We start from the raw sequence: 26980 nt of genomic DNA, 5'->3' as shown, positions 1-26980 counted from the left end.
CTCGGGGGCGGGGGAGCCCTGAGGCGGAGGAGGGCGCGGCTGGCGGTGCGCGGCTCTGGCGGTCCCTGAGTTGTGGTTCCCGGGGGGAGCGAGAGGCTCAGGATGTCGAGGAACGTAAGTGCTGCTCGCTGCGGCCCCGCCGCTGCTCCGCGCCCCGTGTGGCGTCCGCCCGGCTTGGCCCGTTCGCCCCCGATGTGCCAGGGCTGCGGCCACGGCCCTGTGCCGGTCGCAGCCCGCCAGGCGTCTCCAGATGAGCTAGATGAGAGGGAAGATGTGTGCTAATGTCTTTACAAATAATTCGATGGGTGAAGGTATGGGTGTTAATGTCTTTGAAATGGGTCTTCATGTCTCTACTGACTTTAATCGGGAGGTTGGTTGCCGAGCTGAGACAGCTTGACTCCTGACACAGAAAGGGGGTCTGCACAAGCCTGAGTTTCTGAACTTTGGGCAGCAGGTTTGTTACAGAGCCCAGACAGCCTAATTCATGAAACAGAAAGTGGGTCTCCACAAGCCTGAACTTCTGAACTTTGGGGTAGAACAGTAGGTTGAAGGGGGGGATATGTGGAAGGCGGTTCGGGAAAGCTCTGTCTACCTTCCGAGTAGCGGATGGGGAAAGGAAGAGGGCAGCGTGCGGCCGGGAGTTTAGAATGAAAGGAGGCTGCGCCCTCCGAAACCTCCAGAGAGAAAACCCCGCGGGTGTGTGCCCCAGTGGACTCTGCCTTTTTTCCAATAAAGTTACAGGAGTTCTCTGTCTCCTCTATGGACACTGGGTTTTTGTAGTGTGATTTTCTGTACGCAGAGAAGTGCCATGCCCTGCTTTGGCTGTGTGCTTGTGCTGAAGTTGGATTTACTAACTCCCCACAACTCCTTTCTGTGTACACACAGATAAACCCCTGGGCTCTCATGTTAGTCCTGTGCCTTGTTTTGTTAATGAAATGAAATATTGTTAACCTGGATATAATTATTTTAGAGTGTGCAGGCACACTTTTTACTGGTGTAGTGAATCATAATTTGTTATTTATAGCGGTGTTTTAGCTGGTCAGGAATTCAAGGCTATTACTCAATTTGTCATGGCCTGAATGCAGGGTGTGGACTCCAAATACAGAAGCTGGAGGCAGACCAAAGAAAGCTTGAACATGTAGAACCACTATAATAGAAATAGTTTTTTTTTTCTACCAGGCTGGAGTTTTATTTATGGAATAAATAAAACTTTTCTGGTATCAAAAGTGTGGTAAGGCATTTAATAAGTGTGGGAAAGCTTTGGTCCAAGGCAAGAGGTTCTGCTCTGCAGGGCAGCAGTGCTAACAAAGCTAGAAGACTTGTTTTGAAACTGAATACTTTCCCCTTTCACACCAATATTGCACTTTTGGTTTATTTTCAACAGTTCTCTGACACAGGCAGCAGAAAAGAGCATGTTAAAATCACAAGTGAGCCCAAACCAGGGTTCCTGGAGCGGCTCAGTGAGACTTCTGGAGGCATGTTGATTGGACTTGTGACATTTCTTCTGGCTTTCTACCTTCTTTTTACCAATGAAGTAAGTGCAATACTGTCAGTGTTGGCATACAGCATTATTACTTGATCCATGAGAAGAGGAGATTTTGTCTGGGGACCTGGTGCTTATGCTTGGGATATAACAGAAAAGTGAAGTCACAGGCCACAGGTAGTATTTTCCTGTAACTAGGTATAGTAGAGACAGTAGCAGTGTTTGATGAGAGTTAAGATCCAAAGCTTGTAAACTGCTGATGAAACAGCCTGTGGTAATAGGGTTGCATGAGCCAGCCCTCTTTTTTTCTTGAGATAACAAAAGGTCCTCATTTCTAGTGGTGTTATAATTACTTCAAAGAAATTCATACCCCATGTTGCAAAATTGGAGGAGTTATTTATTTGGTTTTTCTCAGTATTATTTCTTGGTTTTAGATTAAAAAAAAAAAAAAAAAAGTAAGCCAGGGATCTTAACACCCTACCGTGGAAAACGTACTTGTTTTGGCAATTTTGAAGTAGAGATCAGAATTCTGTGGATTTTCATGTAGCGACTTCTTTTCCTACCTCTACAAGAGGAAAAACAACTACTTCAAATTCTGATGACTTTGCAGAAAAAAACCATATCAGGATATGATAATAAGGCAGGGAAAACTTCTGCCAAGGAGTCAGTATAGATGTGTGGAAAATGAACCATAATTTGTATCATTTTTGCAGTTATTCAGGTAAGAGGTGCAGAGCAGTATGTTTAGACCTGTGTAGAAAGAATTTGGGTCTGTTTGAGAAGCTTAGTCAATGTTAATGGTCCTTCTGCCTGGGTAAGAAGTACTGCCCCAAACTGTCTCAGACAGAGAATGGAGAAGTACAAGTGTGTTTCAAAAATATGCCTTGGGCTGAATATACAAGCATTCCTTGTGGTCATGCATTCTTGTGATGCTGCTAATCTTGTTCACAAAATGCTGCTGTGACGTTGATTCTCCACAACTTGATTTCTGTTTTCTTCATTGCAGGGACGAGCTTTAAGGACAGCCAAGTCTCTCGATGAGGGCCTTTCTCTTGTGGTCCCTCTTGACAGCATCCACAGTATCTCTCAGCAGAATGAGGGGAGACTGGTGCACTTGGCTGGAGCTCTGAGTACATCTAAGGTAAATAAAATATTATCTTAAACATATGAGTATTTCAAGCTTGGAGGGAAGGAAAAGTCTTTGCCAATCAAGGTTTTGTTTGATATCCAGGAAAAGACACATGGCTTTCTCCTCCTCTATGCATTGGCAGCTACCACTCAAGCTCTGGTTCTTGGCCTGGTATCAGGGAGATGCTGAATGGCCTTGCACTTCCTTCTTCAAGCCAATGCCAGCTCTAGCTGTGTTTACCCCCAAGCTGCCCTTCATGGATAATTTCAGTTGCCATTTGTGTAGGGAACCTGTTGTGTGCTCATGATATTGTTAAGTCTTCAGGCTCTTGCAGCACCAGAGCTCTGCAAGTTTTTACTTTTCAGTAGTCGTGACAATTTCCATGGTCCACTCACATTGCAGAAGGTAACACAGCACCTTCCAGCAAAACAGAATCTCCTGGTTTAAACACTGAAACCTGTAAACCCAGAGTCAGCAGTTCTGTTTCATTCCTCACTATGACAATAACTTTTGATGATGATTCTTCAGGTCGGATTTGCCAGAGACATTCCTTTTTGTCTTTCATAATGTTTATACTGTGTTCATCTGTGTGTAAGTTAGTGCTAGCTGTACAGTGAGGTATATAAATGGGTTCAGTAGTAAAAGTACTGTGTTTGAGGTTGTGAGGTACAGCATTTAGACTGACTTGTATTTTCTTTAATTTTTGCACAGCCTTTGTTTGACCCCAGCTATGGGCTCTCCATCCAAGCTGTCAAACTTAAGCGTAATGTGGAAATGTACCAGTGGGTTGAATATGAAGATTCCAAGTAAGTGAAACTAATCTTTAAAAGTAGTTTATGAGGCTGTTGTGTTACCAGGATCCTATCACATTTTTTTTCTTTCCTTATACCAAAGGGAAAAATAAAAACCAAATAAAAAAAAGCCTCTTCATAGCAAGAGAATTCTAGAACTCTTGGGTTTTTTTTCCTTTAGAGAATCACTTTAATTTCCTTGAGAGATGTAAACTGCTCTGCTAATAGTTGCAACCCAAATAGGGAAAACATTTCTACTATTGCTAATAATTCCACTGATGGTAGTATGAATGTTATTAGCTATTATGTAGGTGTGACTGCCCAGAATTCATGTTCCAAATGTCTTTCATATCATATAAAAAAAAGGTCAGAGGTAGTGAAGGTGTGAAAAATAATTTCTTAGTTTTAGCATGCTTATGGTGCAGCATTTGTTAGAGACTTGATTTGGGCCAGCTTGTCTCACTATATTTAATTCTGGTTGTTCCTCATCAGTGTAGTTGACACCTCCTTGTTCAAAACATGGGAATAAAAAGGTTGTGGCTGTTGAGCATTTGTGTACAGTTTTCTCCTGGTACAGAAAATCTGTATTCAGAACAGGTAGTCCAGAGAAGAGTTAGGTTATGTATAAAGATAAGTCTGTGCTGCCAGAGATCTGTCTGTACATTTCATTGGTGAAGTGTATTCTGCCTTTAGCAGGGGTGTGTGTGCACTGTTTTGATTCTCATCCCAGCCCTTTTTCTCTGCAGGGAATATGAGGAGGATGGTGAGATTAAGAAAGAGACAAAGTATTCATACAGTAAGTTGATCAACAGAAAGTCCCTTTCCTTTTATGCATGTAACTTTGGACTTTTATGTGTGTGTGTGTATTTTGATTTTGGTTGTAAAACCTTTTTTTTCTTCTTGGGAAAGAAAGGAAAGGAATATGAAGAAATAAGCAAAAATTCTCCTTCATAAACACACCTCCCTTTCCTGAGGTAACTGAGGTTAAAGGAGATGTGCTGTCAGCAAACAAGAGCTACAAAAAATCTGAGACTTGTTTTGAAACCCCTAAAAGTTCAGAAGAACATCCAGGGATAGGATACTTCAGAAACAGGGCCGATAAGGTCCTCAATGACCAGAGGTGGGAGTATGTTCCAAGCTACACCTGAGATTATACTTCAGACATGCAGTAATTGGGAATATGTCAGCTGTGAGCAGAAGAGAATAGACAGGGAAAAGCAGGGTAGCTCCAGCCTGTAAAGGAGCCTGTTGAGAACCTGTTCAGATGTTGATACCAGCCAGTGAAAACCACCAGCATCTTCTGATGTCCCTGTGGCTTTTGCCAAGTGCTTTTTTGGCAGGAGCACAACTGAGTGCATTATTCTGATCTACCCAGTGGCAGAAAAGTACTCTGAGTCATTGTGTATTTGGAGATCGGTCTCTGCGTTTCATTTACCTCTGATCAAAGCACATGGATGTGTAACGTGGGCATGCAGCAGTTTCTGGGTGTGGTCTTATAAAACTACTCAGCTGAGTGGAGCATGGGGACCCTGTATTATGGAGGTACATAAGGGGCAAAGCTAGTGGTTGTGAGCCATGAAAAACAGGCTCACAATGATAGGGAACAAAAAGAAGTGCCATCTAAAAAAACAGCTGTCCTCTAAAGATTGATGGATTCTGTACCATAAATGTCTGTGTATGCCAGCCATGGACCCACCCAGCTGCTTGATTACTCTCCCCTCAGCAGGACTGGGGAAGAAGTTGGGAACAACAGCAGTGAAGGAGAGGTTGAAAGAAAGATGGGGAGATGGCTTTCCAGTTACCATCATGGGCAAAAGAGACTCTCCCTAGGGAAAGTTTATTGTCAGTTTAAATATTTAATTACTGACTTGGGTATTGGCAAAACACATTTGGACTCAACTTTTCCTGGGCTCAAATTCACTCCAGACTCCTCTCCATTTGCCCCCTGTTCCTTGTTATCATAAAACCAGCTTATTCCCAAAGAGTGGAGCCAGGAATCAAAGCCTGATCATGGAAGATGCCGACAACAAAGCTGAGCAAAGTTGAATTACAATTTTATCCCCAAAATACCTTTTTTCACCCTAAATCTTGCCATTCCCTGATAATATACTAGGAGGAGGGATCTGTGTATCAGTACAGACTATCACAGACATTGATGTAGACAGTATTATTATATGTAACCTAGAACTAATGACTGAGAGGTGTCTTCAGTAAGTGAGATCTGAGTGTCTCTTACTCAACCTTCTTATTGCTCTGTTTAGATACAGAGTGGAAATCGGAAGTTGTGAACAGCAGAAACTTTGATCGAGAAATTGGACACAAAAACCCAAGGTGAGATGCCATCTGGCACAGTCCCTCTGAATTCTGTCACTGGATCTGATCAAATATGAAAGCTAAATGACTGATTTCATAACAGAGTACAATAGATGGAAACTGCTGTACTTTTGGTAGTTGGGAGAATGAAGGCATAAAGAAATTAGAGCAGCTCCGAGAGTGATGTCTTAACTTGTTTTAATGGCTCCAACAGTATGCAGTCTAGACTTGATGGATTTGTTTTCACATCATGACAGTCATTTAGCTCTTTGAGTTTCTCCTGATGTTTGCCACAGTACCTTTTCTGTTCTATATATAGTTCTATATACTGCAAATCAAGAGTTTTGATCATAATTCTGGGACTAATCAGGGACTCTCTCTGTTCCTTAGTGCCATGGCTGTGGAGTCTTTCACTGTTGTTTCTCCTAACGTCCAGGTTGGCAGCTTTGTTCTTTCCAAGGGTAAGGGTTGTTTTGTACTGGCTTTGGGTCTGCTGTTGCATCAGCAGTGGACTTTGGTTCTTTCCACAGTAGCTGTCATGTCAGGTGATAATCAGGAAGCCAGCCAGCAAATTGGCCGTTCCAGGTTAGACACTGGGCCTCAGCTTGATTCTCTATTCTGCTTAGGTCTCGTGGATAAAATTGATGATTTCAAGCAGTTGAGCTTGTCACACCTGGAGGATCCCCATGCTGATGTTACCCGAAGAGAAGATTATTTCTATCACAGCGACAACCCCAGGCGTCCAGAAGTAAGATGGGAAAGATAAACTAAAGCAGTGATTACTTGTGTGTGAAAAAGGAATTGGGGCATGTCTCATTTCTGCTTAAATATATAGAAAATGTTTAGACCATCACAGGTTGACTCCCTTAGTGCAGCCCTAGAGAATGAGTGCTTCTCTTGCAGAAAACTTCCAGTCTGCTCCTTTATTCTCTGTTTTCTCAAGTCTGCTGTACTTTTAAATGGAAAGGGATGGTGCTGGGAGGTGGGTTCCACCTCTGCCTTGCTGTATTGAGGAGTACAAACAGCTTGTTGAAACATTGTGCTGCCTGCCCTGTTTTGCCAAAGGATGGAATGATGAGGGATGAATAAAGCATATCATGTGCTCCTGCAGATTAATCAGAGGGGATATTACAAAACCACATTTGAGCTCTCATGTTTCAGCAGCCAGCTAGCCCTGAAAAAAGGACAGCTTGGAAATCATTCTGGCTATCTCTTCAGTGACATAAATGTTCAGAAAAAGTGTTGATAAATAAAGGATGTTCCTGTGCTGAGTTTTCTTTCCTGTGATTCCCCTTTGTAAAACGATCTTTCTTGACTTCCAATCTTCTATTGTTTGTAGGTAGGAGACCTTCGTGTCTCTTTCTTCTATGCAGGTCTGAGTGGAGATGATCCCCATTTGGGCTCTGCTGATAAGGTGAGTCTTCAACTGTTTCTGTATTTTGTAAGCTCAGTTCCCAACTCAGAAACCAGTAAATATTTTTCCCTCTCTTCCAAGGTGACTGTGATTGCTCGGCAGCGAGGTGATCAGCTGGTTCCATATCATACCAAGTCTGGAGATGTTCTGGAGATTCTGTACCCTGGGGACCTCTCTGTGGAGGTGAGATACCACGCTCTTCTAGTGAAGGGTTAAAACTTGAGGTGGTAGTGCAGAAGCAGCAGAAGATGAAGCTTCAGACTTGCTGTCCTTCAGACTTTGCTCTGGAGGAGGAGATACTCATATAAACATTGGCTTTTCTTTCTCTTTCTTGGACAACAGGTTGTAGCCTGTGTTTGCTTCCAGGTTTCTGCACATTTTGTCTGTTTTCTTTAAAGATTGTTTCTGTGCCCTCTCATTTTGTTTTTATTTGCTCCTTGGTTGTTTCCCACTTACACAAGCAAGCACATGCTTTTGAACAGGTCACATGCAAAAATAGTAAAAATCAGGGTTTAATTAAATAAACCATTAGAGTTATTCTCTCTTCAGCTCCTAATAACAGGAGTTTAGGCTTGTTTGAAATGTTTATTACTATTCTGGCTGAGAAAGAGCCTTCAGGCAGAGCATTATGCTTCAATAAATCCTGCATGCTCCAGCAATTTGGTGATTCATTTACTTCTTTTAGTAGGTTTGTTTCCGTTAATGATTGTTTCATGCCCTGCTGCAAAGAAAAGCAGATGTCAAGAGTTTGCAGGTGCTCCCAAAAGCAGTTAGAAAGGCTTTGTTCTGACTTGAAAGAGTAGCAGTAGAATCAACCCTCTGCTGTAAGCTCCGAACCTTCATTAGACAGAATTTTGTTTCATTGTAAATGAACTGGTTACACATAAATAATGCATTCAGTACTTGTATGTGCAAATAATCAATCAGTCTTGCACATCTCTTACCATTTAGCACTTTCTAACGTCCCAGCCATTTTCATGTGAACATTTTGTTGAGCCAGAGGGTCACACAACCCATTTTGAAAAAAATCTTAGTCAGAGTTCTTGCAAAGAGATGCTTTGCTTTGCCTGATGAAATGCACACATACCTTTTAACTTTTCTTCCCTGCATCCAGCTTGCTCTCTTTCACACACCTTTCCCTCAGCCATCAGTTGCCTGTTCTTTCTTCCTTCAGAGTGAAGTCAGACTCTTCCTTCTTTATGACAGTTACTTGTTAATGTCTTATTTTCCACAGTAATGTTGAATGTGTCCAAATGCAGGAAAACCTGGCTGCTTTCTGCCTGTGGGTAGTGTTGAATGGTGCTTTTTAGATTGTTCTAGTTATGAAAAGTGCCAGTTTCCCCCATGCTGCACTGTTCAATCTACTGCAGTGTACTGCCATACTGCACAGACCCTGCAGAATGAGCTGCAAGAGAAATTGTACTCCTAAAATGCTCTTGGCTCTGATTGGCTCATACTGTACTGGAATTAAGGGATCTTGAAAAAGAACAAGAAACAGGCTGCATGAGACGGTGTTTGCTTTCAGGAGGTGTTTCAGAAGGAGCATGAGAGTAACACCATGAAGACCTGGGCCCTCCGTGCAGCTGGCTGGCTCTCAATGTTTGTGGGCATCAGCCTGATGACCAGGATCTTTTACACGTTAGGTAAGTTTTTCACAGACAGGTAAAATGATCTCGGAACAAGATCGTAACCTCTAGAGAGTTAATTCATTTGGAGATCAGGAGAAATCTGATTTGAGCTCAGATTTGATTTGATTTGAAAAGTCACTGTAGGCATCAGCATATAAACAGGACCCCAAAACCAAATGGTTACTTTGTGACCATTACAAAAATCCCACACAAATATCTTTTACCAGTCTCAGAAGATTCTCCAACCTAGAGCTTCCCAAAATAAAAAGCTGAGGCATGTGTTGGGCTGGTTCTTTCAAATCTAACTCAAGGTGCTGCAATACAAATGCTTTCTGCACCCACACACAGCTGGTCCCCTCACCAGGTCCTAATCAGCAGTTGTATTGAATTACGTTTTTGTGTCTGGTTATTCTACAGTATTGTAAACAAACAGCAAAGAAAGGTTTTGTTTATTCTTTTAATATAGAAAATGCTGGAGTAAAAACAGAAAAACAGGACAATGCCTCAAACTTGCATGAACTTCAGACATCAAAGATACCATTCATTTTGTAGTTGTGAACCTTTTTTTTCCTGATTTATTTATCCGTATACATGCTGCTCCAAGATTTATTGTTGCCAGAAAGGAATTCTTGTGCTGGTAGCTTGTATCAGTTGCCCTAGACTTGTTCCATAGCTGCAGGGTTGTCTCCTCTGCCTCTCAAACCTTGGACAAATCTTCAGACTTCATTTTGGATTACTTCCTGTGTGAAGAGATGAGGATAGCATTGCCTTACATGTTTAGCTGTTGCTTAATGGTCTTGATGATGCTCTGCTGAAATGCCTAATCCAGTGCTCTTGATAAATAGTTTGAGTCTGTCTTGTGGTTGCAGCTGTTAGGGTGCAGATCCTAGGCATGAATCAGACTTCTTTTTAAACTGTCATCCTGCCAACTACTTCATGCCATGTTTCATTCTCTCTGCAGTGGACTGGTTTCCTGTTGTGAGGGACCTGGTTAACGTTGGCTTGAAGGCGTTTGCCGTGTGTGTGGCCAGCTCGCTGTCCCTGCTGACCATCTCCGTGGGCTGGCTCTTCTACCGCCCGCTCTGGGCCCTGCTCCTCGCGCTGCTCTCCATTGTCCCCATCCTGGTGGCCAGATCCCGTGTTCTGCCCAAGAAGCAGCAGTGACAAGGAGGTGGTCGGGTCTTGAGCTGAATCCTGGTTAGAACCTTCCCAAGTGCATTTCTGCCTGGTTCCTGCAGCAAGCTTACAGCAAATCACAGCTCAGCAGTGGGCACTGAAAGCTGGGGAGGGGGCTTGAATTGATTATTGGTACATGTTATCCATAGGGGTATAGGATGCTGTTTGTGGGAAGTCAGTGACACCAGCTCTGGGGAAAAAAAGCATTTTAGGTGTGTGTATTAGTGGGAAGTTAGTGAACAAGCAGATTTATACCTCTTACTGCTTAGTAATTCCCCCTGATTTGAGAACTGGCAAGTCCTTGCTGGGTGGGGCACCTTGTGTGTTTTGGAGAAAGTGCCAGCTGCATCCCATGGACCCTGGTTAGATGTCCTTAGGAAATGCGTGTGCCTGCCTGCCTCTGACAAACCCTCCCTCTGCTGCCTTTTCTTGTTTGCACAGTCAGAACACTCCTTTGGCTGATGTATTTGGCAGTGCATGTGTTCAAAGGGAAAACATAGCTTAGGTGAATTCCACAGAATACTCCTGTAAACTGTCTGCTTTTGAACTGAGGATTTTCAAAGTCATTGATGCAATGAGTGGCCAGGTTAGCAGTGCTCTGAGGTTGGGCAGATTTATCAGGACACATTGATTTCTCCCAGGTTTTAAAAGTGTCTGAACTTGGTTCTTGGTTAAGCATCCAAAATGATAGCCTGGACTATATCAAAATGGTTTCGAAAATTTCACTTCAAATTGCACTTAAAGGGATACTCACAGGTCATTCACCTGTAAATAAAAAACCTACTGCCTTGAAACAGCATTGACTTTTATAACTGAATGTGTAGTCTAAAATAGTTGGGGTTTTTTTGCTGTGTATACTGTTCCTTTATTTAATTTCACTTAGTAAGGACAATGAACATACTCTATGAAATTAAGTAATGGAAACATTTTTGCCTGATTAGTTTTCATAGATTTTAGTAGCCTAAATTGGTAGTTTTGTATCTTGTTAGAAGAATGCCTTGTAGTGTTTTGATGGCTCATGTTTATCTGCTGTAACCAGAACTTGAGATTAGAGACACCTAAGTCTCTTCACCAAGCTAGAGTCTGGCTTCCAGATGGGCCCCTGCACTACTGTTTTGGGCTTTTTGTAAGTATACACAGTTCAGTACAAAAATAATGTTTTCTATTACGAAATCTATTTATGGCCATCAGAGGACTGTTCTCTGTACCAAAGGAACTTGAACATACATAGAAGCAAACATTTGCTGGAAATGATACTGAAATAGAAATCTGAGTTAGAAATCATAAATGTTTTGAGATTTGTAGTTACTTTATTAGTCCTAATTATTTTCATTCTTTTGGTATTTGCATAGTCAGTTTGGTCTCACAGCTCTGTCCTGAAAGCTGGAGCAGCGAGTGAAAAGGTGGGTACAGGAGCTGGCCTTGTGCATGCACTGGTACATGACAGTGGTACATGACTGCACAGCCTTCCTGCTGCTCAGCAACACCTGCTCATGCTCCAGCAGTCAGGAATTGTGCTCCATGGGGCAGAGAAGCTGGGTTTGAGCTGCTGCTGTTTTGCCCATGATGCAGAACACTAACCAGCATTACTTATTGGAAATGAAGGAACAATTTTCTACAGAAGTGCTCAGCTTTTGTATATTTAATAAAATACAGTTTTCAAAAAGTTGGTCTGTAGGCTTTTTTATTAAATTCAAGTATTGCATGCTTTATATCCAGGAATATCCAGGTGGTTTGTAGCTTCCACAAGAACTAATTTCATATTGTTGGGTTTTGTTTGTCCTGCAGAGATTTCTGGTTTGGGAAGCTGCTCTCTGGTCTGTGTGCTGCTGCCAGCCTGCCATGGGTTTACTCCCCATCACTGACCAAAGAAGTCAGTCACTTCCTTGCCTCTCTAAGATCATTAGAAAAAAAAAATGATGGCTCAACCTGACTGCTACAGCCCCTTGTATTTTAAGGACCTGTACGTTCTGAAAACAGACAACATACTCTTTTTTTCAAACTTTATTTTGATCTACAAATACAGTACAAAAATAGATTTTTTTCTGAACATAGTTACATGAAAGCCATTTTCTTACATTTCAGTCTCTGTGACAAGATCCGGCAATGACTAAATTGTTTTCCCCTCCATTTTTGAAGAGACTGTGTCAGTGGACTTTAGATACATACTGCCAAAGACAGATCAGTATTTCTACTACAAAAGTGCAACAAAAGCTTATGTAGCTTTAATATTCCTCTCTCAACAGTTTTTTAATGCTATGGTACTGGATAAGAATTCTGTGGTTCTAGTGAATTTTGTTCCATCAGTGACATTTAGCCAGTTTTAAGTGTTTTGCTCCAGAACAAGATCTTGATAAGCAACAGAAGCATACATATATTCATATATATTCAAATTGCTTAAGAAGGTGTATTGAACTCTAAGTTTGTAACAAGGACAGGGTTTCTCCCTTCCATAGCACAAGATTCCTGAGAGTAAAGGAAGATGAGAGGCTGAAAAGCCAAACTTGCATCACAAAATAGAAGTATTCTTTAGAAAATACTAATTCGTCCATATTCTGATTTTGGTTTTCTTTTTTAGACCTTAAAGGAAGTATTTCCCCCTTGAGACAGAAAGGCCAGAACTCTACCTCACCACTGATTTGGGTAAGCTATGGATCAAAGCAGGCATCAGCATTCCTTTGGCCACCTCTCTGCAGACAAATAAAAAGCAGCTGGATGCTTTAGTTCTGAGCAAGCAGGGAAAAATAAAAACGAGAAAAATGGGAAAAGAGACTGTTGATGACAGGAGTGCCTCAGGAAACTCAACTATTAGTGCTGAGTGATACAAAAGAGAGCAAAAACCCCAACAAAGCAAAGTGATCTTAGAAGGTGCAGCTCTTTTCCCATGTCCAAGGACAAAAGGAAAAATCTGATAATGAAGTGATACCTGTGATCTCAAAGGAAACTAGATACTGAATTAGGTTGGTCCCTGACAGCTCAGAAACACAGTGCAGAGAAAGACCCTAAGGCCCTAACTGGTAAAGGATACTTCTATCATGACTATGTTTCCTGCATCTGAAAACACCAAAGCAAAGCCTGTCATCACAATTTCTCAAAAGGGAACAACTGAGCTGCTTCTCCCCTCTTTTCTCGCTTGCTCGTTTTGGCTGCAATCTCTTCTTGTTTCTCTAGCTGGCGATTCTGGGGCCAGTAAATGGCTGTGTTCCCCACTGTGCTCTCTGAGCTTGGAGCTCCTTCTTCATCAGAAGAGAATCCCCCTCCTTTCTCTGTCTCAGGTGCTGGTGGCTCAGTCTGGAAAAAACAGGTGTGAAAATCAGAAAGTCACTCTAAGAATCACTTGTAACTGCCCCTTTCTGCAAGGGCTTGTCTTTGGTCACAGGGATAATGTGTGGCCTTACAGAAGTTGGTTGCTCTGGTTTGGGCTTCCCACCCAAAGTGCTTCTATTTCTAAACACCATTCTTGCAACACAAGCATTTTTGACAATAGAAGAATAAAACCAACCTGTTTTAAAAAGATCAGGCTTTTCATCTTTCTCCTTGCAGAAAAAAATAAGAACTAAAACATCTAACTAAAAGAAAAAGTGTCCCACTCTCATCCTGTTAGCTACATGCTGGGCTTAGAGGAATAAATCTAGGAAATGGTATGACAAAACAGAAAACATTAAAAAAATAAAAGCATTCATTCCCTGTTAAGCAGTAACAAATCTTTGATGAACATGACCACACTGAACTTCTGGCATAGCTTTTTTGACTAGCTGAAAACTTTAGACCAACTACAGTCTGGAAATTTTATTCTACAGTTAAAATAACCTCCAGAAAAAGAAATGACTGATAGAAATGCAGGATACCTTCATGGAGTAGCGTTGCTTCAGTCTCTCTCTGATGAGAAGTCCTTTTGTCAGCAGCTTCCAATTCCCTAGAGCTCTTTTCTCACGCTTCTGTTGGGGATTGTTACGGGAAAGAGAAAACTTTACTACTGTGAGTTTCAATGGATTTATGCACATAGAAAAGGAAAGCTTTAAGATTTTTAAACTGTCATCAAAAAAGCCTCATGCTTGTTGCGTACATAGCCCGCCCTGTTTGACTGCCCAGTTTCAATGAAATTTACTTTGTAAATATAACAATAAGGAAGCTGCAAAAATAATTCTCACCTCCTTCTCCTTCTTTTCTATTTCTGCTTGTTCATTCTCCCAGGCAGCAACAAGGACCTCTTTATACTCCTCACACACCACGTACCCATCAGTACTAGGAAGGAGAACACAATCCTCTGTCAGCTATAAGAAGGCAAAAGAAAGGGAGCAAATGCCTGCTGAGCCAGCCCAAAAGCTACTGTCTGTCTCAAAGGATCAAAGTGTACAACTGGTCACATGCTCCCCTTAACACAAGATACACAAATTCTGCAGCACATCAACATCTGACAGGTGCAACAAAGCACCTTTTACATACACTGGGTGTGAGTAGCCACCGTGAAAATCAAATCCAGTGATGGCTTGAGCACAGTCAATGTTCAACTTCCGTGCCACTCTGTTCAGGTTTGGCAGTTTAAGCTGCACACAGCCAACAGGTAACATGGATGGCAAGAAGAGATAGACATTCCCATATTCATTCCGAGGGACCTGTTATGGCAAGATTAAAAAGACATAGTGATAATCCTGCGTTTTGGAGAGAGGCGAAAATACCTTCTGCAACTCAGGGACTCTCCCCTCCTGACCTGCTATATTCCACTTCAGTATTCAATTAATATTCACATGACAAGGTAAAAGCCTAGATTTTAGCTGCATGGTTATCTCCTAGCTATGTCCTCTGCCCAAGCTTTGTTACTCAGGCTGTAATGCAGAGAATTAGCAAGGCAAAACATGGGCTAGGAAGATCAGATCAACAAAATGTTGACTTTAGCAGTCTGCACTCACTACCTTGTAAGTACTTGTGAAAGAAAGGCTCAGTAAAGTTTTGACTATTTCCTCCTGTGAACATTTACCTCTGAACTCTTTATCCTGAATCCATATATTACTGACTGATTTCACATCTGAAACATACAGCTTCTGGAAAAACAAAGCCCAGAGCTCCACACAAACCCTTTCCTTCAGCACCAGCCCTCTGCCTTCCCAGCTACCTTTCCATCCACTGCTATGGGAGGCTGATACTCCTCTGTCTGCCAGCGGCCAAACAGCGCCAGGTCCTCCCGGTCCTGGTTTGCTGGCTCTGCCAGGCGTGCCTTCCTCGCCCGGTTGGAAAATCCTCTTACCATCTGCAAATACAACAACCAGGCCTGTAACATCACAAGAAGCTAACAGTGATTTCAGGTTTTCCTAGGACACCAAAGGACAAGGTTCTGGGAGAGCAGAAATGCTACTTCCTAGCTTCAATATCCATTGCATATAAATGACAACCCACGGCACCTGTATGCAACAGGCAGAGATCCAGCATATAAAACACTGGGATGCCTCTGGAGAAGGTGAAAAGGGAGCAGTTCTGCCAGATACCCTTGGAGTGGGAAAAAAATAAAGCTGGGCTTTGGGCAGGATGTAGGAACTATAGGCACAGCAGGTGGACAGTACAGCTACCACAAACCATGCAAGCATGTATGAAATCTACATCTGCTGACAAGGCAGAAGACAAAAACCAAAATAGAACTGAGCTTGAGCTTTAGAGGAGAGATAGATGGATTGCACAGGAGGAAGTCGAACTCTCTTACCTTGTAAGGCACTTCTCCAACCCTCACCACTCGAGCTTGCTTTAGCCAAGTGTCCCTGGAGTGCAGAGTGTGTATGCAGTCTCTGAAAAGGCCAGAAAGAAGCAAATGTAAGAGTTTTCAAGTCATCTATAACAGACCCACAATAAACTTATCTCATTAGGAATAGTAAAAAAAGATGTATCTTAGTGATACACAAATGCTGTCAGAGCAGCTAAATGCCTCACCTGTTTATGCATGTGGCCTGAAACTACTGCTGATACCATCATGCAAATTAGCTCTCCAGTTTGTTACAAAGATCACAGATGCAGGTGACAATAGGTGCACAACTCACCTGGAGTAGACAGCCTCTCCCCTGCAGTACCCCAAGATAGCAGCTGACTCGGGATAGATGGCCTGGTATTTCAAGAGGTGCCTCTTCAGTGCATAGAGAGGGTGGTTTTTGTACTCTCCAATTGCTGTTGGTAGAGGTTGATCTTGAAGCTTCACTTGAAACTGTAAGAATTATACAGAAAAGAGTAATTTCACAACTTTCTCACTACCCTTTGTAAGAAAATGACTATAATATGAACCAAAGAAAAAACCACCAGAAACTTAGCAGATGAGCCAACAGACCAAAACACTCTTGCTGCAAATAAGTATTTAGATGTGTACCCTAACCTATGTATTTTAAAAACTCTCTGCAATAACAGTAATGCTAAACACTACACAAACCTCACTAGTTTCCAGCACAAGCTCTGCAGTACTTCTGCTATGCAAACTTGTCTGAACAACCTCCATAATTTCATATTATTTCAATTTCTCTTTATGTTCAATCTCAACATTTCAACATTTCAAGTTCAAACACAAACCTCCTTCCTCACAGAAAGAGATTTCTAATGCTTTTTGCCTGAATGAGAATCCAGGGACTGGATTCCTGGCACTATGTGTCCTAAACAACCTACTTTGATTTACCTCGTTTTCTTCCTTCTTGTCTCTCTCCACATAGGGACTTTCATACGGCTGCAGTGTCTCTTCCCACCACTCCGGGTCCACACGGCTCTTCCTTGTTGAGGTCATCCACACTGGATCATATCTTTGTGTCACATCCCTGACACTCCCATCGTTGTCAAACCCCACAACGTAGAAAAGCGGCTTTGTGGCATGTGCAAAGCACAGCTGGGGCTGGCCCACATTGCCATGAACACAGTCTACACAAACCCACTTGTCCTCAGGCTCAAGGAAAACCTCCAGCCACTGGTCTGTGCCCACTGCTTTCCTCACCTCCTGCTGTCCATCATCCTCATCACTAGAAATGATTTTGTTTCTCTTCCTCTGTGTTTGAGGCAAGGCTGGAGTTGTACTTTTTGCTGGCTTAGTCTCAGTTCCATGCAAATTTTTTGCTTGCCTTGCTTCTGAAGTCTCAGTTTTTGACCTTTTTATAGTTGTCAGCTTTGAATTCTGGGAGGCCTGTGAGCTTCTCCGCCTCTTAGGGACAGTTTCAAAATCCTCATCAGAGAGATCACTCTCCTCCTCTGAAACCTCAAAGTCCGAAGCACTGCCCTCATCACTTCCACTCTCCTCCTTGTAACACACTTTGGAGGCCACTCGTCTCCGGCGGTCATTCTTGGGCCTGACTAGCGTATCTTTTTCTGCTGAACTGGTCTCATTATTTGATGCCTTCTGTTCCTGGCTACCTTTAGTCAGCTTTGACTTGTGTGTCCTTTCAGTCTGGTCAGTTTCGGGTTTCTTTGGCTCCTTGTTGTTTTCTTTGCTCTCTGAGGATTTCTCATCCTGCTTGGCTTTTTTGCAGGGGCATGTTTTTGTCACAGCTTTGGGTGTTATGGCAGACCTCTCCTGTCCCTCAGAGGTGCTGCTGTGAGGCAGCCTCTTGGATGAGCTCTTTCCCTGCAGGGAAACAGCCCAGGTCACTTTTATCACCACAGCTAAGAACGTGGTAAAAAAAGACTGAAATCAGCCCAAGGTTCATGCAGACCAAAGGTTGGCAGGCACAGTCAATTCACCTGAAAACTTCAGGCAACTGGCTGAAGAGAGGTGTACTCATGCAGCAAGAGTTGCCATCTAAAGTTTAAAGAAATGTAAACCCATGGAAACATTAAGAAATCTTTGCTGAAACACAGAAATTAGTGGCTTTTTTAAAGAAGAAAATTAAAAATTAAGGGTGTGCATTTTCTGCAATGTAGACAGAACCCTGATTCATGCAGTAAGCAATTCACTGCAAGCTGTAATAGCCAGAAAATTTTTTTAATCCTACTAAATCAGTGACCTATTGCTTATTCTACACAAACAACAAAACCTACCTTTGGTCTTGTCTCCTTGAGAGGAATAGGCTGAAAAGACAGCACGAGGCGACACAGCAGCTGTAAAGCTCTTAGAATAATTAAAAATATCTGAAAAACAGTTTAAATTGAATAATTTAATCACAGGAGGTCTTGAGATAAAAATACAAGAAAATAAAAAGCTACAGAATCACTTAAGTCATGGATCTGCCTTCTTCAAATCCACCCCTTCCACCACTTTTGTATGACCTGACACACAGCATCCAAACTCCCCAACCAACCCTGCACTTCCCAGTCTCTTACATGAACAAGCTCCTCATCATCCTGTGCAGCGTAGATGGCAAACCTCCTCTCCAGTGTTGACTGAAGGGGCTCTCCTTTTTCAGTGGAAAGCTCATCATTGACAGTGAAGGTTCCAACAAACCTGAAATACAAGACACCTGCTTATTATCCAGTGTTTGTGACTGTATTCTTAAACTTCTGAGTTCACCCTCTCCTCTAAAAAGGACAGCCCCTCTTACCCTTGTATATAAAATTTTAAAAACCCACAGAAAATTGCTAGTTACAGTTACCCCTCTCCCTGAACCCTCGCTCTACATTCTATGTGACAGCACCATCAGAAGACAGTTTTACCATTTCACCAGGTTGGAAAGGTAGACAAGGCCCACTTGGCCTGCGGGCACTTGGGTGAAGCGGGTGGGGACGATGGACAGACCAATGGCGAGGAGATCTGGCTGGCTGCAGATCCTGTTCCTGTAGAAACCATTTGCTAATAAACACAGCAAGTGAACCTGAGAGAGAAGAGTTTGAAAGCAAGTTCACAAGAGATTTTCCTTATTGGAACTACTGCCCATAGTAAAGACAAGGAATACTTCACTGCTCCCTTTAACAGATAGAGGTGGCAATGAAGCCTCCCTAGACTCACAGTGCTGTCTTCAGAAGACAGCAAAGCACTGAAGTCTTTGCAAGTGTCTCCTGCTCTACATGACTGGCAGTTTAATCCCAACAGAATGAGACGATATCCCCCTATGGAGAAATATACATCCTACTCACATATGCTTTGAGTTAGAATTTTACTAACACAGGCACTGGTGTTTCCAATTCACAGTTTAGGAGGAACCTTAATGAGCATCTGTCAGGACTACAGCCTCTTTGTCACTTCTAGCCTTTCTAACTATTTTTAAAAAATTACTTTCTTTTGATTACAAATCAGTTCAGACAGCTTTATGCTTAATTTCTTCTCTGCCATGGCTCTCTGTGACAAATACCTTATGTGTGTCCTCACGAACCTCCTTGCTGAAACGTTTCATCATTCTCCGAAGGTACATCTCAAACTCGGCTTTTCTTTTTTCTCTGCAGAAGATTACAAAAGGGATGTTGTGGGATTTCTGTGGACCTGCCTTTCTCGATTCCTGAACCTGAACTGGGTCAGTTCACAAAGAGAATCCATCCCAGAGAATCTTCTGTGCACATTTAAAGAAAGGTTTAGTGACTGGCTATGTGAACAGGCTGTTAAGGTTTTGCAGTAACACAATGTCATTCACTCACAGCTCTCCTTGCAGAGACCTCCTGCTGTCCCTTCACTGGAAATGGAGACAGTAAAACACAGTGAAGTTACACACTTGATTTTCAAGGAAGCTGAAAAGCCTCCTCCATTCCTGCCAACTTCCACTGAAGATTTTTGGTAGAACTGTCAGTGTGTAAACTGTTCTTCATCCCACAACCCTGCATCATTCCTACTCAACAGTCTGCACCAAGTTGGGATTTTCACCCTGAACACAGCAAGTCAGTGACAGTCAAGACTTAGGGTATTTTTAACTTCAGCCTTTAGCAGCCCTCCACCACCTCCTTGTTCTTACCTCCTCTCTCTTTTCTTCACCTGCTCTGGGGTTTCAATCTCTATCTCGACAGGATTGCTTGGCAGCCCCACTGATGGAAGAACAGTAGCTTCTTCTAACTTATCGGTAGCAGGTTCCTGAAGTTCTGTAAAAATAAAATACTAAATTATAAGTAAACATGGAAGATTCCCAGGGAGGACTGATGATTGGATAAGAACCTACATTTTCCTTCTCAAGTGTTCAAACAACCTTTCAACAGAACACATCCAGTAACTACCAGCTCCTGGATCTTCCATAACACTGTGTGTGCTAAGTTATTTCAAATAACTGTGGGATGCTGGTCACTTGCTGTTGAATAATCATTGTGATATACAAGCTCTTAAAAAGCACTTAACATGAAAAAATATGCAACTGTTACCTTCCACATCCTCCCATTCATCTTCACTTTCATCATCATCATCATCATTGTCAGTATTGTCTTCATCCATCTCTTTTTTAACAGGAGATTCTGTCTTTAATTTCATCTCCTTCTGAGGATGCTTCAGTGAGTCACTGTTAAAATCATCAAAACAGTGGTAGCATCAGGAAACGTAGGTGCTTGTTTATCAAAGACTAAAAATAGGGAAATAAATCAAGCATGATCTCTGCATCAGTAACAACAGATTGAGTATTTGACCATAAAACCACAGAAAGAAATAAGATAAAGGTCCTATAGACTTGAATGATAATAAATTTACCTGCATGTTTCCTCTTTGATAGAATTATCTTTATTTCTAGCATTCTTTTTACTTTCTTTTATTTGTGATTTTGCCTCTTCTTGTTTTGAAGGTTTGGAAGTTTTTGCTGAGTTGGAAACTTCAGCATCACAATCTTCTCCCTTTTTCCTAGCTGGAGCTTTTGAGGCCTTTTTTGTACTGGGCTTTTTCTCTTCAAAATCATCTGCATATGCCAAAAGAAATGAAGATTAATGTTAGAGGACAGAGTTTCATCTCCATGGCAATCTGAAACATTATCTCCATGGACTCATTAGAGGCAGTTTCAGAAGAATGTCAGCACTCACAATGCTGAGCATGTCATTGTTTATTTACAAACAGGCAGGATTTGAACAGTGAGACTTGCTGGAGGGAAATACTTACGTAACTCACACGAAGTACCTAAAGATTCCTATAGTCCTACCGATAGAATCGGCGGAAAGCCAAGCATCGTGCCTGCCACTCATAACAAGTTATTACCGCATGACGCTGCTCAGGAGAGCACGGCCGAGATGAAACAACCCTTCACGGGCTGCTCAGCCTTTGGCAGCGTGCGGAGCCCGCGTCACACACGGGTTTAACGCCCGGGATCTGCGGCACCGATCCCACCGCCGAGCCCCGCAGATAACAAGGCGATAACCACCGCCCTCCAGGCCGGCGTGCCCGTCCTTCCCGAGGCGTGCTGCCACCGCTGTCCCCCGACCCCGCGGCCTGGAGCGGCCCGAGCCGCGGCGGTGGCGCAGCTCCGGCCCGCCACGGCCTCCCTGCCGTACTCACCCTCACCCTCCTCCTCCTCCTGCTCCTCTTTCTCGTCCTTTGGCAGCCCCCCGGAGCGCCTCTTTTTGGCGGCGGCGGGCCGGGACGATGCTCTGCGCTTTCTGGCCATGGCGCTGCCGGCGCGGGCAGGTCCGGCCCGGCCCCGCGCTGGGGACGCCGAGGGGAGGGGAAGGGGCCGGGCCATAAAGTCTCGCGGGCGGGCGCGGGAGGCGGTTTGAAAGATGGCGGATGAGGTGGACCAGGTGAGGGCTCCCGGCTCGTTCGGCGGCTGCAGGGGAGGCAGCTCCGGGCTGCGCGGCTGGGCCGGGCGCGCCCGGGCCCCCCGTGAGGCGCGGCCCCCACGGGGGCGCTTTCCGTGCGAGCTGAAATCCCCGCTCGGGCTCGGAGCTTGTGCCGCTGTCGGGGCGCGGGCAGGGCTCGCTGCAGGCCCGCTGACCCCGGGCACTGCCGGAGGAGGGAAGGGGGGAAAGCTGCCGAGGGCAGTGCCCTGGGCTCTGAAGGAAGGGGATAGCTAGAACGGAAATATGGGACATATATGACATGGAAGATGTGGAGGAGGTCGTCACCCTTTTTTAGTTGTGATCCTCGAAGTGCGCCTTTCGCACAGCAAGGGGCCTCAGGCCGCTGTGTGTTGAGGTTTCACGCCAGCCTCGGGGCCCGGCCTGGCTGCTGTGCGGCCCAGCAAGGGCTCGGGAGCGGTGAGTGTGGGGGGCAGGGTGTGCCCGGGTACCTGAGAGCCCCCGGTGTGTGCCCGGGTAACTCCCTGTGCCGGCACCGCTGTCAGCGTGGGTTCGGCTGGTTCAGCTGCGCCGTGCCATGGCACGGCTGTGCTGCTGGTTCCTGCAGCGTGCGCTCTCTGCTGCAGTGTAAACTGTGGCTGCTGGTGGGAAAAACAGTTCACAGATAGAGTGGTTTGTGTTAGAAGGGACCCTAAAGATCATTTCGTTCCAATCCCCGTGTGTGAAAAATTATTTGCTGCAGGCTAAACTGAAGTCTTTTGACTCACGTTGCTTAAGGCTGGTGAGTATCAGTGGAGTGCTAAATCAGCAGCACTCAGGTTCACCAGCATGTGATGGAATGATTTGAAGTATTTGCATCTGTGTTTTCACTCCTTTGTTTTCTGTGTCTCACAAACATTGAGGAATGGAAGAGTTCACAGGCTGCTTCTGTACAAATAATGCTTTTAATTTTTTTTAGCAACAAACAACAAATACTGTAGAGGAGCCACTTGATCTCATCAGACTCAGTCTAGATGAGCGAATCTATGTCAAAATGAGGAATGACAGAGAGCTTAGAGGCAGATTACACGTAAGTAAAACTTTCAGAACATTGTAATGCTCATTCAGCTAAGCGCTCTGCAGCCTTTCTTTATGTACAACAAGTTTACTGTAATATTCCGCTGGTTGTTGAAAAAATTAGTTTTAAAACATGAGTAATTGCATCTCATGGTTGAAAGTGCGGAAGTAGTTGGAGAAAGTAGGTTAAGAATTGTCTTAGTTACCAGAACTGTAATGTGATTGGTGGAAAAATCTCATTTCCTCAGTACTTTGTCAGCTATTAACTGCTTCCCTAGAAAATCAAGATATGTATTGTGTTTTTCTTGTCTCCTGAATGATACCAAGCAACTAATTTCACTGCTTTTGGCTTCCATTTCTCTGTGTGTGAAATAAGCAATAATGCTGCAGGCCTCTTCATATGAAGGCCCTGAGGCCTCTTCTAGACTGAGGTCATCATTATCAAAGAAGAATCCCTTAAGGCACACCCTGGGAGGTGTGATGGGACAGGTGCTCAGCTGTGTTCTCAGATTTTTGCTTTCTATTAAGTCAGTCAGCCTCCCTGAGTGCTGTGCTCTGCTGGGGAAGAGAACCAGTTGCCCCATGAGTGAACTGGGCCTCAACTCCTTTGGAAACACACAGATAATGAGAGATCCATGAGGGATGTGTAGTTTGCAATGTGCTTTTGTAAGGATTTTGGAACGTGAGTTTAAGGTTTTATAGCACTCTATGAGAAGCAGCTTTCATACCCTGTAAGTTGCCCCCAGGCAATCAATTCCAGGAGGCTGGACTGGCAGCAGTGTGTAGCTGGTTTAATGTTAACAAAGTCTGTCTGTCTCTGAGGTCTTGTAAGTGCTCTCACAGAATGCTTCAGAGCTATTTCCTGCAAGCGTTGCAGTAAATGTAAATGTCATGCCTTCTTTTTGCTGCTGCAGAGTTCTCATTTGTTTATGTTGAGTTGTAGCTAGAACTGGTAGGACTGTGTTTTGGTCAAAATCAGACTAAATTATTTATGTCTCAAAGTCTTGCTAAAATTCTCATTTTAATAAACTCATGTTTGAATTTTGGAAAACATAATAAACTAAACTTACTTTCTACAGGCATATGATCAGCATCTAAATATGATTTTGGGTGATGTGGAAGAAACTGTGACTACAATAGAGATTGATGAAGAAACCTATGAAGAGATTTATAAAGTAAGGACTAAAAAAGGAGTTAATTTATCCTCTCAGATTTTTTTATTTAAAACTACACTGTGTTATATTGTTAAAGTAGTTTATTGCTGACTTTTTTGAACCAAGCTCTAACAGGATTTGGACAAACTGATATGAAAGTACACAGGATATCTAGAGACCTGGTGTTAATTGTATTGATCTGTTCAACATGCCAGAACATTGAGTGTTTGCTGGAGTTGTTTCAGGTGTGTTTTTATGATTGAAATGAATATCTTGTAAATGTAAACTTTTCTTTCCTTCTTCACAGTCTACCAAGAGGAATATTCCGATGCTTTTTGTCAGAGGGGATGGCGTTGTGCTTGTAGCTCCCCCATTGAGGGTTGGTTGAAGTAACAAAGGACTTAACCTTCTTGGAAAGTTCCAGACTTTTGGACAGTGGTTCATGTTTCAATCATGTCTCAAAATTCTGTATATGTTTTTTATAGGATATTTTTGTCAGTTCTTTTGAAAAGGGGAGGGGAAGGGGAACCAGTTTGTCTTGCAGAAAGTACATGTAGTCAATTGAAGCAGTGTAAAACCCCACCTGATCTCAGAATTAATGTAAACTGCTGTAAATTGCCTGCCTTGTCACATTCAGTAAAAGAATCCTTAATTTTTTTCTATCTTGGCAGTAGCACTGTCTTGTTTTTGTTGTTTTAAATAAATTTTGATTTATCTTTGAGATTTGACTTGTCATGTTTTTTGTGTTGGTGGGGGTATATATTCTTCCTTAGAGCTAGTCCTTTATTAGGTTATAGTATCAGCCTGTCAGAGCAAGCAGTATCTTCAGTGTGTTGTTTTAACTTCTGTCCTTACTAATACCCAAGTCTTGCAGATTACTGGCTTTGGGGAGGACACTACATCAATCAATGGTGCTGTAATTTATGGCTGTGTTCAAATTTGTGATGCATAGCCTCATTGTAGAGAAATGGTGTTTATATGAACCTTCCACCTAAGATAAAGAAGATGAGCTTCAGTGCAATGTTAATGTTTTCAGATATTTTCATTGTGGCTTTGTTAACAGTTACAGTTTGCAAGGCTAAGTAGAGACTGAGGTTGTTGCTCACATGCTATTGAGTTGCCTGCTGCATTCATTTCCCACTGTTTGTACCAGGTTTCAGTTCTTGAATGCATAAAATTCTGCTGGATGCCTAAGGATGCTCATAAATTATCTGTAGTGAAGGTGCACTAGAACCTGAACAAAGCTCTTTTTTAATACATACTTTTTCATGCCCACCTTGTTTGCAGTTTACTTTCCTCCTTGTGTGAAAAAAGGACACTTCTGATACAAGTATGTTTCAGAGTCATATGAGAGATGTAGGTCTGCACTTCCTACAAAGCTTGACTTTTGATTTAAACTTAATTTTAGGTTTTCTGTAGGATTAGCAAAAGCAGCTTTTGGCAGAGAAAGCTCTGTTGCTTTCTCCTGCAGTTAAAAATCTTCATAATAGTCCACAGCTTGAGACAGTAGTCAGGAATGCAAGGTCTGCAAATATTTTTTTCTCCATTCCTTTTTGTACTTGGATTTTTGTATTGGAGGACTGAGATGATGCTCAAAATGCTGGCAAATCAGGAATTTCTACCTTGATATATTTAGAATTCATATCTGTTAATAACACTTGTAGACTGAGAATGACAATGGATGTGAGTCCCACATACCCTTTACTTGAGCCCTATTTGCTAGCATAGCACAGTTATCTGTATGTACAATATTTTTATATCACAGGGTACCAGCACAGTGGAAAGAGGTCAGCTAACCTACATAAATCCCTAGAAAACTCATTAAAAATGGTCTCATTTGTTACCTGCTTTTTAAGAGATCATGGTGGTTGGTAGCTCAATTACTGTCTAATTGATTTCTTTTCATTGTTAAGAACTGTTATTTTGTGTCACTGGAATGGCTAGTAGCATCCTTGAGTCTCTGATTTGAGATGAGCTGTCTGGAGTGGGAGCCAATCTGAGCCTCTCCAAGATGAATATGGATTAAAAAAGACCAACAAAAAACCAAACATCCCCTTCCAAACAAACAAAATGCCCAAGAACATAACAACGAAAGAACATCACCTTAAATGAACTCCAAAAAACCAAACAACAAAACCCCCCCAAATATAATATAAAAAATCCCAAACACACCCAAGCCCAAAACATTTGAAAAATTTTTTGCAGTCTAGTCTCTTTCATATTGCTCATCCTACTTTTTGATCATATGTTTGCGGTATTAACCATTTGTCAAGATATCTATTCCTGATGAGTTTGAAAAATAATTTCTGTTAATTTTCCTTTTATATTTTCTCAAGGTTTTTCAAAGCCTCTTCATATTGTCTTGTTTTCAGTCTGTTAGAACTTTTAATGTTGTTGAACTTCTTGAAACTTGGCTTTTTATTTCTAGCAGCTTTTTATAGACACTAGTAGCTTTCTGGTAAGTTTTAGCCTTTGATCTGCATCTTTTTTATAGATGGCAGAATAACTTCTTAGTTTGTCTTTAAATAATATCTGTTCTGCCTGAAAACATCTCACTCTTGGGAGCTCTTTATTAACAAGACTATTACTACACAATTCCCTTTATCAGAAGTGCTGATAGAGTTAAACCTCTGGTGTCCTACTGGTTTTGTGAGTGTTTACTATCTTGAAATTTCTCTGTGGGCTTGTGAAATTGATTTTTGGATCTGACTACTGTAGGACACTAGATGGTGCTGCTTTTCCTCAAATTCAAGCTTTGTTGGCTTTGATATTTGTAGCCTGTGTCAACAGGCCCTGTACTTGTACAATTAGTCATTTGTTTTTAATTAGCATGACACTTGCTGACATTTTTAAATTAACTCTGCTGCTCACCCAGAAGTAAAAATCAAAATATGTTTTGATGTTTATGTAGGCACAGAGCAAGTCCCCACAAGAGTTAAAGTGAAGCAGTATATGTGCCTTGCTTTGTCAGAGGTTAAGATGCACAAGCCCCAGGCTGGCAGCTTTTCTCAGAGAAGAATTAGCTGAAGAATTGCACCATATAGAATAAATTGAGTTTGACCACTGTGCTGCTGAGCCCTGCTTGGAGAAGAACAGCCCTTGTTGTGTTGGTTCACAGGGTATGAAAGCTGCTTCTCATAGAGAGCTGCTGCTGCTGCACCCACTGATTCAAGTGCTGTCTACTACCTTCACTGGAGAACTCCACTGCTGTTCGAATTCAGCAGAGGGGAACAGCCTGCATGTAGTTGTTTCTGTACAT

At 42.6% G+C, this 26980-nt stretch overlaps 3 protein-coding genes across 8 annotated transcripts; 2 read left to right on the top strand and 1 right to left on the bottom strand.

Moving 5' to 3' along the window:
• The first annotated feature begins 14 nt into the window (after positions 1 to 14).
• Positions 15 to 12601, top strand: TMEM43 (transmembrane protein 43). Its single transcript, XM_053988967.1, has 13 exons — positions 15 to 114; positions 1385 to 1534; positions 2490 to 2624; positions 3324 to 3418; positions 4150 to 4199; positions 5665 to 5734; positions 6107 to 6177; positions 6343 to 6464; positions 7056 to 7130; positions 7212 to 7313; positions 8656 to 8773; positions 9720 to 9955; positions 12513 to 12601. Exons 1-12 carry the CDS (start codon positions 103 to 105, stop codon positions 9920 to 9922), a joined length of 1203 nt encoding a protein of 400 aa, XP_053844942.1. The 5' UTR covers positions 15 to 102; the 3' UTR covers positions 9923 to 9955; positions 12513 to 12601.
• XPC (XPC complex subunit, DNA damage recognition and repair factor) lies at positions 11924 to 21490 on the bottom strand. Of its 5 annotated transcripts, none has more exons than XM_053988962.1 (16): positions 21273 to 21490; positions 20481 to 20682; positions 20162 to 20295; positions 19765 to 19888; positions 19174 to 19258; positions 18539 to 18696; positions 18209 to 18329; positions 17927 to 18016; positions 16581 to 17513; positions 15961 to 16121; positions 15630 to 15711; positions 15048 to 15182; positions 14381 to 14550; positions 14086 to 14179; positions 13783 to 13872; positions 11924 to 13225 (listed from the first exon to the last, which is right to left on the bottom strand). In XM_053988962.1, the coding sequence occupies exons 1-16, from the start codon at positions 21454 to 21456 to the stop codon at positions 13016 to 13018; spliced, it is 2973 nt and encodes a 990-aa protein (XP_053844937.1). In that variant the 5' UTR covers positions 21457 to 21490; the 3' UTR covers positions 11924 to 13015. The 5 variants fall into 5 exon arrangements, with proteins under 5 accessions (XP_053844937.1, XP_053844938.1, XP_053844941.1 ...); XM_053988963.1 differs by having other exon boundaries at positions 16890 to 17513; positions 21273 to 21453; XM_053988966.1 differs by lacking the exon at positions 21273 to 21490 and adding an exon at positions 20880 to 20898.
• Positions 21415 to 26980, top strand: LSM3 (LSM3 homolog, U6 small nuclear RNA and mRNA degradation associated). Of its 2 annotated transcripts, none has more exons than XM_053988969.1 (4): positions 21415 to 21514; positions 22470 to 22580; positions 23647 to 23742; positions 26633 to 26980. In XM_053988969.1, the coding sequence occupies exons 1-4, from the start codon at positions 21494 to 21496 to the stop codon at positions 26663 to 26665; spliced, it is 261 nt and encodes an 86-aa protein (XP_053844944.1). In that variant the 5' UTR covers positions 21415 to 21493; the 3' UTR covers positions 26666 to 26980. The 2 variants fall into 2 exon arrangements, with proteins under 2 accessions (XP_053844944.1, XP_053844943.1); XM_053988968.1 differs by lacking the exon at positions 26633 to 26980 and adding an exon at positions 24029 to 24442 and having other exon boundaries at positions 21417 to 21514.

Source organism: Vidua macroura, chromosome 13 (genome assembly GCF_024509145.1).
Source record: "Vidua macroura isolate BioBank_ID:100142 chromosome 13, ASM2450914v1, whole genome shotgun sequence".
In the NCBI taxonomy this organism is placed as follows: Eukaryota; Metazoa; Chordata; class Aves; order Passeriformes; family Viduidae; genus Vidua; species Vidua macroura.
Note: the sequence above shows the minus strand (reverse complement) of the source record. Positions and strands in the feature narration are given on the sequence as shown.